A 15,827-nucleotide genomic window follows, 5' to 3' on the forward strand; every position below is an offset into this window, starting at 1 on the left:
ATGGCCCGGGGCATTGGGCGGTAGCAGCTTGCTAGCTCGTCAAGCAATGAATCTTCGTATTGCCCCACAAGGGCCAATTCCTCGTAGCAGCGGGTGCTTAAACTCAACGAGCTCGCGAGATATCCTAAATTGAAGAAGAGATACCTAATGTTCGGTCAGAAGGGTCAGGATGATGATATGTCATGGACGGAGTCAATGAATGCTGCTCGGTGGTGAAGTGGTTCGGTGCAGTGGCGGCCTGCAGTCACTGGCCGAATCCGAATTGGGAGGAGGGGCAAAACAGGGCTTGACCCTCGTTGGTGAAGTCAGACATCAGGCGGTGCCGCGCACACGAGGCCAGATGACCAATCAAACGGCGGCCTTCAGCATTGTGCCCCACTATTGCTACCCCTCAGGTCCTCCCCCTCCCCTCGCCAATTTTTCTTTGCAGTTTGCCCTCCCCGCCCACCACCAGTCCACGGCCAGTCCCACAAGTGCAATTTGGCTACAGGCTAGGTGGCCGCCCTCGACTCCATATCAGCGTCCTCGACCCACCCTCTCTTCCGACTTCAGTTAAGTTGCCTTCACTGTTTTTTGGTCTGCTAGTCTGGGGCTGATACCTACTGAGCACTAGCATTTTTGCCAAGTTGGACTGTTTTTACCGGGATCCTGCTTTGTCAGTTCTCGGCTGGTTCGCTTCCGTTGCATTTGAGTGAGGAAAAAAAATCTCGTTCTCTCGAGACTTCTTCCTTTCCACACCACGTCAAACACCCATTTTAGCAGTGTGTGTCAGACAATACCGCCAAAATGGTCAAGTAAGTCCTCTTCCTTTGACCAAGACCGTCGTCGTCATGGTCGCCTTCACTGCATACACCTCGTCGTCGCCGTCTTCGACCATGTCGTCGTCGCCGTCGTCGTCGTCGATGGTTGCAAACCTCTTCGACTCTCTCTACCCCGCCCGGAGATAAGGACATCAAGTCCGCAAACATCAACAACAACAACATGCTGACCTTGGGCCCTCGAATAGCTTCACGATTGACGAGATCCGTGCCTTGATGGACAAGCCCACTAACGTGCGCAACATGTCCGTCATTGCGCACGTTGATCACGGCAAGTCCACTTTGACCGACTCTCTCCTCGCCAAGGCCGGTATCATTTCCTCCGGCAAGGCTGGTGAGGCTCGCGCCACGGATACTCGTGCCGACGAGCAGGAGCGTGGTATCACCATCAAGTCTACTGCCATCTCCCTCTACGGCACCCTCCCCGATGAGGAGGACATCAAGGACATCGTTGGCCAGAAGACTGACGGTACGTTATACCTTTCCCATACCCACTAGTAGGCCAGGAACTAAGACATCACCACAGGCAAGGATTTCTTGATCAACTTGATCGACTCCCCCGGTCACGTTGATTTCTCTTCCGAAGTCACTGCTGCCCTCCGTGTCACCGATGGTGCTCTCGTCGTCGTCGACACCGTCGAGGGTGTCTGTGTCCAGACCGAGACCGTCCTTCGTCAGGCTCTCGGTGAGCGCATCAAGCCCGTTGTTATCATCAACAAGGTCGATCGCGCTCTTCTCGAGCTCCAGGTCTCCAAGGAGGATCTCTACCAGTCCTTCTCTCGTACCATCGAGTCCGTCAACGTCATCATCTCCACCTACTTCGACAAGACCCTCGGTGACGTCCAGGTCTACCCCGACCGCGGTACCGTTGCTTTCGGTTCCGGTCTCCACGGCTGGGCCTTCACCATCCGCCAGTTCGCCACCCGCTACGCCAAGAAGTTCGGTGTCGACCGCAACAAGATGATGGAGCGTCTCTGGGGCGACAACTACTTCAACCCCAAGACCAAGAAGTGGACCAAGAACGGCACCTACGAGGGTAAGGAGCTCGAGCGTGCTTTCAACCAGTTCATTCTCGACCCCATCTTCAAGATCTTCTCCGCTGTCATGAACTTCAAGAAGGACGAGGTTGCCGCTCTCCTCGAGAAGCTCAACCTTAAGCTCGCTACCGACGACAAGGAGAAGGAGGGCAAGCAGCTCCTCAAGGCCGTCATGAAGGCCTTCCTTCCCGCTGCTGACTGCTTGTTGGAGATGATGATCCTCCACCTTCCTTCCCCCGTCACCGCCCAGGCCTACCGTGCCGAGACTCTCTACGAGGGTCCCCAGGACGACGAGGCCGCCATGGCCATCAAGACCTGCGACCCCAAGGGCCCTCTCATGCTCTACGTCTCCAAGATGGTTCCCACTTCCGATAAGGGCCGTTTCTACGCCTTCGGTCGTGTCTTCGCCGGTACCGTCCGCTCCGGTCTCAAGGTCCGTATCCAGGGCCCCAACTACACCCCCGGCAAGAAGGAGGATCTCTTCATCAAGGCCATTCAGCGTACCGTCCTCATGATGGGTGGCAAGGTCGAGCCCATCGATGACATGCCCGCTGGTAACATTGTCGGTCTCGTCGGTATCGACCAGTTCCTTCTCAAGTCTGGTACCCTTACCACCTCCGAGACTGCCCACAACATGAAGGTCATGAAGTTCTCCGTCTCCCCTGTCGTCCAGCGTTCCGTCCAGGTCAAGAACGCCCAGGATCTTCCCAAGCTTGTCGAGGGTCTCAAGCGTCTCTCCAAGTCCGACCCTTGCGTCCTTACCTTCTCCAACGAGTCTGGTGAGCACGTCGTTGCTGGTGCTGGTGAGCTCCATCTCGAGATTTGCTTGAACGATCTCGAGAACGACCACGCCGGTGTCCCTCTTACCATCTCCGACCCCGTTGTCCAGTACCGTGAGACCGTCGCTGGCAAGTCCTCCATGACTGCCCTCTCCAAGTCCCCCAACAAGCACAACCGTCTCTACATGGTTGCCGAGCCCCTTGAGGAGGACCTCTGCCTTGCCATCGAGGCCGGCAAGATCACCCCCCGTGACGATTTCAAGGCCCGTGCCCGTATCCTCGCTGATGACTTCGGCTGGGACGTCACTGATGCCCGTAAGATCTGGGCTTTCGGCCCCGACACCAACGGTGCCAACTTGCTCGTTGACCAGACCAAGGCCGTCCAGTACCTCAACGAAATCAAGGATTCCGTTGTCTCCGGTTTCCAGTGGGCCACCCGTGAGGGTCCCATCGGTGAGGAGCCCATGCGCTCCATCCGCTTCAACATCCTCGATGTTACCCTCCACGCTGATGCCATTCACCGTGGTGGTGGTCAGATCATCCCTACTGCTCGTCGCGTTCTTTACGCTGCTACCCTTCTTGCCGAGCCCTCGCTCCTCGAGCCCGTCTTCTTGGTCGAGATTCAGGTTCCCGAGCAGGCCATGGGTGGTGTCTACGGTGTCCTTACCCGCCGTCGTGGTCACGTCTTCGGCGAGGAGCAGCGCCCCGGCACTCCCCTCTTCACCATCAAGGCCTACCTCCCCGTCATGGAGTCTTTCGGCTTCAACGGCGATCTCCGTGCCGCCACCTCCGGCCAGGCTTTCCCCCAGTCCGTCTTCGATCACTGGGAGCGTCTCCCCGGCGGTTCTCCTCTCGACTCCACCTCCAAGGTCGGCCAGATCGTCCAGGAGATGCGCAAGCGCAAGGGTCTCAAGGTCGAGGTTCCCGGCTACGAGAACGTAAGTTTTACTCTGCTCCATGATTATGGGTAACACGTTGCTAACAAGGTTGTACAGTACTACGACAAGCTCTAAATCACGTCTACCCAAGGCGTACGACACCGTTCTCAGTGCTCTTGCCCAGATTAAGGCTGGAGCAGTTCGACATTTACTGAGATTTGACCTTTGAGGCGTCGGGAAGGAGGGATGAGATACCGAGGAATTTTTTGGTAGATTCCTTCCTTTAGCATATTTGGCTTGTCATGTAGTCACGAAAAAATGAATTTCCTTGCGATGACCAAAATATTGGACCAAAAACTGCTCATCATGCTGTGCTGTGTTCGTAATGTTCAAAAGAGGTCTTTGTCGAGTTGCATATCTTCCATCTCGGCGAGAATCTGGTTACGGTGTCATCCATTGCGATTTTGATTATGCGGAATTCAAAAGACAACAATCTGTAGCTAGTACACAGTAGGTGACACGGCTGAATTGGTGTATAATCGGATACACGGCGTCATGTGAAGTCGAATATGGAGAAAAGCCCGAGCCCTTCCCGGCTCCCGCTATGTTCCATCTCAAATGACTCTGTCGTGACTTCCATGTGAAACGGTTCAGTTTGTCGCTGCAGCCACGCATCGTCAGTGCGGGGCTTGCGCGCTAATTTGCTTTGAAGGCCCCAAGGTCGAGCGCGACGCGCTGAGTTGAGTTGCGCTACGCTGCGACTCATTGTTTTAGCCCTGCCCGCCTATCAACTGAACCAGGGTTCCTTCGACCCAAAAAAAAGTTACGACGCAGCAAACCGAAGACGACGATCTCAGCATTCCTCGACCTGAAGGACTACACAGCCATCTTTTGGCGTCTTCTTTATTCAATACCCATTGCCATATCTCTATGCCTGCATTTGGTATTTGACATACCTACCAGAGCAAAATGCTCTTCCCCGAAGAAGACGAGGTGCACCTGAAGAGGTGGATCGTGAAGCGGCTCGAAAATACGTCAGTGACCCTGGCCCCCAGTCCTCCTTCACATGCCTAGAGGCAGTCCTTTACAGACTTCCGTGGACCACAGCTAATCTTTCCCACGATAATGTAGATCAGATGCCGACGCCGATGTTCTGGCCGACTACGTCCTTGCCCTCTTGCGCACTAACGGCGAGGTTGAAGAGGTCCGCAGACTTTGCGAAACTGAAATCCCAGATTTCCTCAAAGAAGGTAAGAGAAGGGTCACCCACCCTCTGGCTGGGCAGCGAAGACGCAGAACTAACACGAGTGCCTGCAATCAAAAAGATTCCTCGGTATTCGTTCGCGATGTTTTCCAGGCCATCGCATACAAATCGTACCTACCCGACGCCCCTCCATTGCCAAAGCACGCTCCTACTGCGCCTGCCTTTGCCGCCCCTCCCGTCGCTTTTCCCGCTATCCAACCGCCCGGATTATCCTACGACGACGCGCCAGGAAGCCACCTCCCTCAGTTCCCCTCGTACGCCGGTCAATCACGAAAACGGTCCTTTGACGGACGAGACGACACGGATGGAAGAGATGGCCAGTATGGGGGCAGGGCATTGAAGCAACCTCGCCGGGGAGCTGGGTTTGGCTTCGGTGGCCGTGGGGGCAGGCCAGAGGCTGGCAACGGCCACCTCAATCCCGCATACCCGCCATTTCCCGAGAACGGTCAGTTGCCCCCAGGCTTCCTGACGGGCATGTCCGAGACACTGGCAGCGTTGCAGCAACAAATGGGACTGCCTCCGGCCCCTGGTTATCCGGCCCCAGCTCAAGGTCAGAGGAGGCGAGCACGGTGCCGCGACTACGAAACAAAGGGATACTGTTCGCGCGGCAATACTTGCCTGTTCGAGCACGGGGACGACTCTATTTACGTTCCTCCTCCCAGTACCTCGTTCGGCGCACCATTTGCGCCCCAGCCGAGTGCTATCGAGGAATACGATCCCACCAATCCTGGCATTTTTACTCTGCCACCCAACGTTCCCCCTCACCAATCCCTTCATCATGATTGGGGATATTCTTCCAGAAGCAGAGGAGGAAGACAACAGGGGCCTAAACGTCGCCCGAAAGCGCCCTTTTCCGCCGACGGCCCCGTGTTTGACCGCGCCAAGTCAACCATCGTGGTGGAAAACATTCCAGAGGAGAACTTCGACGAGGAGCAGGTTCGCGGATTCTTCTCCCAGTTTGGAAACATCCTGGAGGTCTCGATGCAGCCTTACAAGAGGCTGGCCATTGTCAAATACGATACTTGGGCGTCGGCGAATGCGGCGTACCGGTCACCAAAGGTGGTCTTCGACAACCGGTTCGTCAAGATCTTCTGGTACAAGGAAGAAGACTCCTCTCTACCGCCATCTGTACCTCTAGGTGGAAGTTCTGAGAAGCATGGTGAGACAGGCGAAGACGGTCACTCAGCAGCTGTGCCGGAGATAGACGTGGAGGAGTTTTTGCGCAAGCAAGAAGAAGCACAAAAGGTGCACGAGGAAAAGATGCGGAAGCTGGAGGAAGTGGAGCGCCAACGTGAGGAGCTTGAGAAGCGTCAGCAGGAGCTGCTTGCCAGGCAGCGCGAGGAGAAAGCCAAGCTGGAGGCCAAGCTGAAGGCCAAGCTGGGCGGCGGGAGTCAGCAGGGCGATGGCAGTGACGATGGATCCAAACCAAAGTCCACTAGCGAGGCGCTGCGTGCCCAGCTAGCAGCTCTCGAGGCCGAGGCTAAGCAACTCGGCATCGATCCCGACGACGCTATGGATACCTCTTATTCGACGTCCTCGTGGAACGCTAGAGGCGGATACTACGGAAGGGGTGCGTTCAGAGGGGCGTATAGAGCTAGAGGCTTTGCTCCGCGAGGATATCGCGGCGCTCCATTCCGCGGTGGCGCTAGGGGTAATCACCACGCTGCTTATGCAATGTACTCCTTGGACAACCGGCCGAAGAAGGTCACGCTTACCGGTGTGGATTTCACCGTGCCTGAGAAGGACGAGACGCTCAGGCAGTACCTTTTTGTAAGTTTCCATGACATGGGTCCTTCTTCTTCTCCTATCATTGCGTATGAACCTAACTAAAAAAAACTCAACCCAGGGCATTGGCGAGTTTACCGACATCCAAACCACCCCCTCAGCAACCGACATCACCTTCACCGACCGCAAGACGGCCGAGAAGTTCTTCAACGGCATCCTGCTCAACGGTAAGGAAATTGCCGGAATCGACGGTCAAGTTGAACTGGCATGGAACCCAAGCAGCGGTCCTGGTTCCAGTTCCATGGCTAGTACTCCAGGCAGCAGCAGCACGGGTTTCGGCGCGACCGTTCAGAAACCCCAGTCAGCGCTGTCTGCAGCGGCCATGTCTTTTGTTCCCGGCGGCGGACCACAAGCGGGTGCCGGTGGTGGTGACAGTGCCATGGGCGGTGCAGGAAGCGTCAGTGGTAGCGATAAGGACGTTAACATTGTGCTGGAGAGGAGCGGGAACCACAACGGCAATGGGCTTCATCACAACAACCAACATTATGAGAGCCATAAGCAAGGAGATATGGACTATGACGTTGCTGATGAGAATCAGTGGGAGATGTCCTAGAGAGAGTCTTTCGAGGAGGGGAAGAGTCTGGTGAGAAGAATATCGTGGGAAGAAGCGCCACTCTTATTTCCTGAAAAGAGTCTCGTGAGATCGAGGTCTCAATAAGCGAAGACTGAATCATAAGTGCCTGAATAGTTTTCGGTCTTTAAGGATCGGAACATTCCAAGAATGGGAGGCTCTCGCTGACCATGTAGAATTAGAATGCACAAGTCATCAATGTGGATGAGCACCAACGGTTCACTAGGGGCTAAATGTCCCGAGCGCCAATGAAGAAAGTGCGCGAGCAGGCATGTGCCTCTCATTGGGACACAGAGAGGGAGAGAGAGAGAGAGAGAGAGAGCGTATCAATGGAGCAAACCACATGAGGAAGCGTTTGGCGGGAGACATTTCTGCGTCCTGGTTTTGAAACACCACGATCACTCAATCATCCTATCGTGTTTTGTTCGCGATAGAGAATATAGGGAAGCAAAGCTGCATATAAATGGTGCAAATGTACTTCTAGAATACCACCATCGTTATGGGACTGTACCAATATGACCTGGACTCTGACGAACATCATCTGCTCATGTTGTCTAGGTTGTACATGGTTGGAAAAGGTCTCCTCGACGTACGGAATATGAACATCATCAACTCTCAAGAATTTCGAACCAATTAGATGGTCAGACACCCAGAGAAACAAACATTTGATGGTGATATCATAGATACAACATTAATTATCGATCATTGCAGAAGATCTCCTAGATATATCGTTCATCATTCTACAGAACAAACGTCCCCCTTCTAGACGCTAGTCTAGTCTAGCTTTGGATTCGAAAACCGCAAGACAGAACCTACCTCCCCCGACGAAGTGCCCCGTCCCGTGCCATCCCATCTCTCTACCTCTCGCTTCCCGTAGTCCCATAGCTCCGTCCCGTATCTCTAGTATCCGTCCTCTCCAAAGTCGCATAGCTACGCCCCGTATCCCGCGTATCCGTTCTCTCCAGGCCGCTCATATCTCCAACCTGGGCAGCCAGCATAGCCGCAGACCCAGCCGAAGACCCAGTAGTAGTAGCAGCAGCAGCACCGCTGCCAGCGGCAGGACCAGTAGTCTTCTTCGGCTTCCTAAAGCACGCAAACTCACTCCTGCTCGCCTCCCTCAACCGCTTCAACACAGCCCGCATCTCAGGCAACTCAGACTGCAGCCTTGTCCGCGCATCATTGTCCGTCCGGCTGTCCAGCTCCTGGTACACGGCACTCTGCAGCTCCGAGGCGCGGTCGGTGGTGTAGTGGTTCAGCGTCTGGGCGACGAACTCGACGTCGAGCGTGGCCTGCATGAGCATGCCCAGGTCGTAGCGGGCGCGGGTCTTGAACGCCTCGAGCAGCTCGCGCGACGTCTGCTCGAGCAGGAACGAGAGCACCTGGCTGGTTAGGGAGGCGGCCGTCGTGGACACCTGCGTGTGCACGAGCACGAGGTCGAGCAGGGCTTCGTAGATGTACGGTCTCACCTCGCGCGGCTTCGTGCCGGGCGGGGGCGGCCAGTCGGAGGCGGTCACGCCGGCGCGGATGATGCGCCGCAGGGACTCGATCGAGGGACGAGTGTAGGATTGGAAAAGACGGGCGTCGATTTGGCCGAGGACGTCGCGGATGGTCTTGGTTTCGTCGGTGAGCTTGACGGAGAAGGCGTTCTCGAATTGGGTGTTGAGGTTCGGGACCACTTCGGAACGGAGAGCTTGGAGGTTGCTGAGGGTGAGAAGCATGCGGACATTCTGGGGATGGTCGTTAGCAATCTGTGCCGAAGATGGAGTATTATGATGGGGATGGGAACCACTTACACTATCGCCAGCGTCAAGGGTGGCGCCCCCGATTGTTGATACCCGTAGTCCAGAGGGGTTATTGACGAGAACGAAATCATTGGCATCCGTCGTCCAGTCATCGTCAGGCTTCTTGATGGGCAGCTCTGCGTTTTCTACCATGCCATGAAGGGCCTTGTAGAGCGTGGTGACATACTGACTCCGCACCATTTGTAGCAGTTTCGTTGCAGGCGGTAGGACAATATCCTCGGCCCCAGGCTTGGTCATGGCTTCGGAAACGTAGAGGATCTTCTGCATTCCACTTAGTAATGCCCCCTCAAAAGCGGCAAAGCTGGCAGGCATCTTTGTCACATCCTTCCGGATAGGTGATCTGTTCCAGTCCTCCACGTATTTGATGTTCTCGGAATCTCTGTTCCATGCGGCACAAAGAGCAGTTACGCATCTCTCCCTGGTTGCCCCCATGAGGTTTCTCAGTTGCTCCAGCTCCGAAGGATCACCTTTGCCGACCGGAGCAAGAGAGGCCATATCAGACGCCCCAGATCCGACGAGAGTAAGCATTTTGGCGAGGTAGTGGGCTCCGCTGATGGAGTTGGACCAAGGTGGCCAAAACGCGAACTTCTCCCAGGCTTCTCCTCGCTTCGGTGATGGAGGCGGAAGATTATTCGGGTCGAGGTTAATTGGGACTCTTAGAGTGGTGTTTTGGATAGCTGGCCCTGGTGTTGTGGATGGGTTCGGCGTGTTCGGCGTTGACGGTAGAGGGGAGACAAGCGCAGAGAGGTCTTCAGGTGGAGGGCCGGTAAAGAAGGACAAAACATGCTCCTTGATCATGTCAACCAGCTCGACCGTGGCCCTCTGCAGTTCCTGAGAGCTCTGCTGGGTGAGTCTATGGTGTCCCTGTGATTCCCCCTTATAGCCAACAGGGAGAGTTCTCTGAGTATTGCCGTCTATGAACCCTTCTACTGTTTGCCAGAATTCAACGACTTCACCCAAAATACCGTGAGGCGACATGAGGTTGTTCATGAAAGCCACTATCGTCTCCCAAACCTCCAGAACCTCGGCCGAGTCAAAAGTCGGTGTTTTGCTTTCGATGGACTGCCTGCCGAGTGCCCTCAAGTTTGACGCTATTGACTGAGGGCTAGGCTTCTCGACATTTGCTAGACGCCGTCGCAGCACTTCGATTTCGCCCTTGGACCTCTCCGCTGTAGATTGAATCCTACTTTTCAGATACCCAACCCGGCTCTGTAGCCATGTCCAGATGGGGTTCTCCTCAACACCTAGTTCCAGGAGAAGCGTTATCAGGTCCATATGCTGATCATGCGCCTGTCCTAGCGCTGCGTCCGACTTGGCCATTGCCTGAGGGGATACAAGTCTTCGCCACACGTCTCTCTTGAATGATTGTATCTGCCCGTCGACATCATGCCACATTCGTGCTGCGAGGAGGATCTTGTACAGTTGTGCCTCAGTGGGTTCGCCCGACCCGATATTCTGGGCGATCTGTTTCGCTTCATCAGCGAATCGTCTGGCCCTGTTATACTCCTCAACCAAACTCTCGTGGTCTTTCCGTTTGATGCTCTCGGCCAATGCAGCACTGATCTCGACATAGTCTTTGTAGGTATCAAGAGAGGATCCCACTGTCTTTAAGTGTTCCTCCTTCTCACGTCCGCCCAATGCAGGCCCCCAGAAATCCTCAGCCTTGGCAGAAACATCGAGCAAGGGAGCCTTTACGCCCATGACACCGTACTCACTCTCCTTGATCAGCGCATTCTTCTTTCGAGGGTCAACCATCGGGGCCATGGGGCTTGCCAGACCACCAGCGGCACTGGTACTCCGAGTGCTGGCGTGTCTTGAGTGAGCCCTGGCACGCGGAGCTGCTGGCTCAGCCCCGCGATACTTCATCTCCTTGTAAACATTGTCGATTGTAGCCTTTGCTCGTACAAAGCGTTCGAAATTTGACTCGACGAGAACCTTGAGGGATGCCGACTTTTGGTCGATCGACTGATTCAACACTTCCAATCCATTGAGTAACGCTTCGGTACTGTCAGTCGCATGGACCTGAGAGAGGAAGAGCGCCGGGGAAAATGTCGTCGATGAAAGCAGAAATCGATTTCCTAGATCAAAACCATTGTGTGTCAATGATGAGGTCCCCATTCCGGCCATTGGCCGCTGTTCACTTGATTAAACTCACGGAGCTTTGGGTCATCTTGCAACGGAACTCCCATCTGCTTCAACGTCCGTACCACACTGTCAGTGGTGCCCAAGGGGTCAGGTTCGTCCCTCTGAACCAGATTACCAACACCACTGGCCGAAGTCTCGGAACCGGGCACCACGCTATTCCTGTTGCTCACAACCCTCTCAAGCGCCTGGAACCTTGACTTCCTCCTGTTGGCCTTTTGCTTGGCCGTCTCATCGTCGGAAACATCACTGTTGTTGTCCTTCTCGGCCGGCCATTCGACTGGGTTGAGAGAGGAGACTTGATAGAAGTCGAGAATGGTCCGCTCTGTGTCGGCCGCCATGGTGTCCTCCTAGCCCCGAGTCCCGTCGATCCTCGGCCTTGAACAGTCGGGCTCGCTCTCCTCGCTGTTACAGTGTCCGTATTTCGAAATGAGTGCGTCCGTCCTGCGGCCCAGTTATGTCCATGTAATTCGTGTATCGTAATTAAACCGTTATGTCGTATGTCGAAACTTTATCCGACAGTTTGGTGTCGCTTGTTTCGCGCGTCCTCGGTCAGTCACCCTGACACCAGCGTGGTTGATGGGGGCACTTGGCAGCCCAGGGGTTCAGTGGAGCATTTGCGGGGTGAGTGTTGTCGCGTGTCTAAAAGCGGTGCTCGCGTCGGGTCTCGAGCTGCACGGGCGGGCAATGCTGTGGTGCTTGTGCTCACCGCGGGCGGTCAGCAGCAATTGGGATAACGGTGTGGCAGATGAACCAGGCACATGCAAGGCCACGACGTACAGAAAGGAGGCTGCACAGAAGGCTTCCGTCCCGTCCGGTACGTACCCCATCTTTAATTACTCCTTGCAGGGCATGCGGGATGCTCGGGCGCGACTGACAAAGTGGCATATTACATGACATTTACGTAGGGACGCAGTAGCTCGCTCGACAGTGGAAGTTGTTAGCAGTTTAGAGGTAGCACCGATTTAGTAGCACTGATTAGCCTCGGGCGCGGCCCGGCGATTGTCAAGGAGATACGAAAGGAGCACCCAGGAACTCATACGAAAGTCCGGCTAGCTTGCGGTACGGGTGGGGTCGAGAAGACGTCAGTGGAGGTTCGCCTTACGGCCAGAAGTGGAAGCAGCGAAGACAGCAGCTAAACGGGCCAAGCCTTGCATCGACTGGCGCATCCCGGCTGCGCACGGTCCAGATGAATGGGCCCAAAAACTTGTACTGGTGAACGTGGTGGACTGGCACGCTGGTTGGCTGTTGCTTTGATTTGCGGGAAGACCTCCATCACTTTTTACCTCATCCACGGACTTTTCCCTGATCCTGATAATTCTCTGTACCCGTCCTCACCACCTACACTCCTTTCTTCCGTACACATTAGGGTTCTCCGGGAAGAGGTGTCATCCGCAAACCACCTCCAAAATGCTCGCCCTTAGATCAATTGCCGCTCCTGCGCAGCGCCAGGCCTTCCGCGCCGCTCCCCGCGCCGTCTCGGTTTCCTTCCAGGTATGATAGCTACCAAGCAGCAGCACGGGACGGAATATGGCGATTGTGTCTGCCCAGTCCCCTGCTGTATCTGCGATCCCGCAGTTGTGTTGTGTGAGACATTGAAGAACCCTATCTAACTCTTATCTCTTGGTCTTACAGAACCGTTTCTACTCTTCCCGCGTTGCCCAGTTCACCGGCCAGAAGGATGCCAGCGTAAGCCATCCTGCCCCCATTTCTCGACGAAAGGAAGGCTTTGCGACAGCCCACGACGACGGGGTATCGGGCCTGAAAACTACTCAGACCTAGTCGCGAAACGCTGCTGTTTCAGATCACGGATAGACCGCTAAACGTTTCAACAGGGCAAGTACACTGTCTCCTTGATCGAGGGTGATGGCATTGGTCCCGAGATCGCCGTTGCCGTCAAGGACATCTTCGCTGCCGCTCAGGTTCGTTCAACGCCTCCGCCTGCCTGCCTTCCATATGGGCCTCGACGCGTGGTCTGCTAACACTCAAAACTAGACCCCCATTAGCTGGGAGCCTATCAACGTCGACCCCATCCTCAAGGATGGCAAGACCGCCATTCCTGATGCCGCCATTGAGAGCATCAGGCGCAACAAGATTGCCCTCAAGGGTCCCCTCGCCGTATGTTGGCCTCCTGGCTTCCAAATCGCACATATGACAGCCTTACTGAACTCTATCTAGACTCCCATTGGCAAGGGCCACGTTTCCCTCAACCTGACCCTCCGCAGGACCTTCAACCTTTTCGCCAACCTGCGCCCTTGCCGCTCCGTTGCCGGCTTCAAGACCCCCTACGACGGCGTTGACACCGTCCTTATCCGTGAGAACACCGAGGGCGAGTACTCTGGCATTGAGCACGTCGTTGTCGATGGTGTGGTCCAGTCCATCAAGCTCATCACCCGCGAGGCCTCCGAGCGTGTCCTCCGCTACGCCTTCGAGCAGGCCCGCGCCATCAACCGCAAGAAGGTCCGCGTTGTCCACAAGGCCACCATCATGAAGATGTCCGATGGTCTCTTCCTCAACACCGCCCGCGAGGTCGCCAAGGACTTCCCCGATATCGAGTTCGATGCCGAGCTTCTCGATAACACCTGCCTCAAGATGACCACCGACCCCACTCCCTACAACGACAAGGTCCTCGTCATGCCCAACCTTTACGGTGACATTCTCTCCGACATGTGCGCCGGTCTCATCGGTGGTCTCGGTCTCACCCCCTCCGGCAACATCGGTGATGAGTGCTCCATCTTCGAGGCCGTCCACGGCTCCGCCCCCGATATTGCTGGCAAGGGTCTTGCCAACCCCACCGCTCTCCTCCTCTCCTCCATGATGATGCTCCGTCACATGGGTCTCAACGAGTACGCCGACAAGATTGAGAAGGCTGCTTTCGACACCCTTGCTGAGGGCAAGGTTCTGACTGGTGATCTTGGTGGCAAGGCCTCCACCAAGGATTTCACTTCCGCTATTATTGACAGGCTATGATACCATAACTTTTCCTGTAATGCATTTTCTTGGCTAGTGGGGTTCCTGTAGTAGACTGTATCACAACGATCTATTCCCTTTGTTTATAAGCCCAAATAACGGCAGTTGTTTTCGTTGAGACAGTTGAATTTTACAAAGGCGTTGATGGTACACATCCTGATCCTCTGATGCCCTTTTTGAAACTACTGTGCGTTGTGTGCTTGGCAGACTGGTTTGGGTGCCAGACTTTTGGTCCCTTTAATTCCTATCCCCTCTTTGCGCATACGTTAAATGTGTCTTTCTATAACCCTTGGATGTGAACCACGTCTTGTGGGATCACATACGGCGAGGGTAATCTGTTGTTTCCGGGACTTCTCGGTGGCCGTGACTTCAGTTGAAGTTAACGCAAAGGAAGGCCCTGACAATCAGCTCCGGTCTATCTGGCCTGACGTGAAGCTGTTTGTGATGGTTGTATTGGAGTTACTCGTCAGAGCTAAAATTGCCATTATTGACCCTACGCTCACCAATGCTTGCCAATGCTTGCAGAGGTAGTTTAAGAGACGATTCTAGCCCATATCTGATAGAGCTTCAGTTGTGGAACCAAGCGGCCGGCAGAGATGGTACATCAGCCATGTCACCTTCACGGGTACTTACATGTTGATGGAGACAAGCTACCAATGACTGAGTAACTGGTGGTGATGGCACAACCCCTTACCCCCACAGCGGGCTCAACTTCCCGTCCTTACCCGTGGATGACACTTTGGTCTAATGCAGGAGCCGGGACGGGAATTGGGTCGTCTCAATTAAGTGTCCACCACTCTGTCCCGAGAACGACACTGAAGTCATTTCCATTCGTCCTTTTCCCATCTAGGTTTTTCCCTATATCATCCTTGCAGGTCGAGGAATCGGATACTGAGCCCCCCAGTTCTCTTCAAGTCTCGAACTCTCAATGTTTCATGAGAGTTCCCCCTGCTCTTCATGCAAGACATTCTACAGAGGTCCAGTTTCGTGGAACATGCCCGAGTTGGGACAAGTCCCTACTCTTTAAGCAAACCTGGTAGCGATATTGTTACCGATACCGGAGGACTGAGTACCTAAGCATATGATAGAGATGACGACGCCGAGTCAGTCTAGGCAGTTCCATCAGCTTTCTAGTTCAACTTTTTTCCCTTCTAGCGCCTATGTGGGAACCCCTATCGATGTGTTGTCGTCGTTCCTGAATGCTGTGGCCGCGATGTCCCGATGTGAGGCTCCTTTCGTGCGGGTTGTGGGGGACTTGATTGGTTCATCTCTTTGCTGTCCACCACATATTTGTCCTCACCAATTAAAGATGGCTACGGGTACCCTGTGCTTCCATTTAGGGAAAGCGGTATGGAGCTATCATGACGTCGCTCCATCAAAGACAGTTGGGAAACTGTCGATAACTGTGATCAGCTCTCTTGTTCTTAGGGTTATATATGGACCTCCAAGGCCAAAAATTTATAGCTGGTGGACGGGGACAGACTGTGTAAGATGGATGCTAGTATAACCCTACGATGGCCACATTAACCAGTTCCCCAGGTACCTTTTATTCCCGTTCGTTACCAGTTCCAACGATGATCTGGAATAGGGGCTCGGCACCGAGGAGAGGCCGGCGCTTCTTTCCACCATTCAATCCGGAAGGTGCGGATACGACGGCAAATCATTTGAAGTTCACGACTAACTGAAACTGCCACACTTCCTCAATATAGGCGCGAAGAGCGCGTTGCCAAGTTCATTGTTAACACATATATGGGGTCATATTACCCAATCCCTTTCCGCTT

At 54.6% G+C, this 15,827-nt stretch overlaps 4 protein-coding genes across 4 annotated transcripts; 3 read left to right on the forward strand and 1 right to left on the reverse strand.

Annotated features, from left to right (window-relative positions):
- Positions 1–671: 671 nt before the first annotated feature.
- Positions 672–3,923, forward strand: B0H65DRAFT_295040 (elongation factor 2). The gene is made up of 4 exons (XM_062823063.1): positions 672–794; positions 1,007–1,287; positions 1,345–3,572; positions 3,630–3,923. Exons 1-4 carry the CDS (start codon positions 787–789, stop codon positions 3,645–3,647), a joined length of 2,535 nt encoding a protein of 844 aa, XP_062678617.1. The 5' UTR covers positions 672–786; the 3' UTR covers positions 3,648–3,923.
- A 457-nt stretch (positions 3,924–4,380) lies between these two features.
- B0H65DRAFT_295042 (uncharacterized protein) lies at positions 4,381–7,163 on the forward strand. The gene is made up of 4 exons (XM_062823064.1): positions 4,381–4,546; positions 4,644–4,762; positions 4,838–6,546; positions 6,623–7,163. Exons 1-4 carry the CDS (start codon positions 4,482–4,484, stop codon positions 7,112–7,114), a joined length of 2,385 nt encoding a protein of 794 aa, XP_062678618.1. The 5' UTR covers positions 4,381–4,481; the 3' UTR covers positions 7,115–7,163.
- Positions 7,164–7,943: 780 nt separating this feature from the next.
- B0H65DRAFT_295271 (exocyst complex component Sec5-domain-containing protein) lies at positions 7,944–11,549 on the reverse strand. The gene is made up of 3 exons (XM_062823066.1): positions 11,090–11,549; positions 8,926–11,012; positions 7,944–8,859 (listed from the first exon to the last, which is right to left on the reverse strand). The coding sequence occupies exons 1-3, from the start codon at positions 11,415–11,417 to the stop codon at positions 7,990–7,992; spliced, it is 3,285 nt and encodes a 1,094-aa protein (XP_062678619.1). The 5' UTR covers positions 11,418–11,549; the 3' UTR covers positions 7,944–7,989.
- A 696-nt stretch (positions 11,550–12,245) lies between these two features.
- On the forward strand, positions 12,246–14,405 carry B0H65DRAFT_475925 (isocitrate dehydrogenase subunit 2 mitochondrial precursor). The gene is made up of 5 exons (XM_062827334.1): positions 12,246–12,570; positions 12,712–12,765; positions 12,912–12,998; positions 13,072–13,194; positions 13,255–14,405. The coding sequence occupies exons 1-5, from the start codon at positions 12,487–12,489 to the stop codon at positions 14,044–14,046; spliced, it is 1,140 nt and encodes a 379-aa protein (XP_062678620.1). The 5' UTR covers positions 12,246–12,486; the 3' UTR covers positions 14,047–14,405.
- Positions 14,406–15,827: the final 1,422 nt, after the last annotated feature.

This window comes from Neurospora tetraspora, assembly GCF_033439725.1.
Source record: "Neurospora tetraspora strain CBS 560.94 chromosome Unknown B0H65scaffold_7, whole genome shotgun sequence".
In the NCBI taxonomy this organism is placed as follows: Eukaryota; Fungi; Ascomycota; class Sordariomycetes; order Sordariales; family Sordariaceae; genus Neurospora; species Neurospora tetraspora.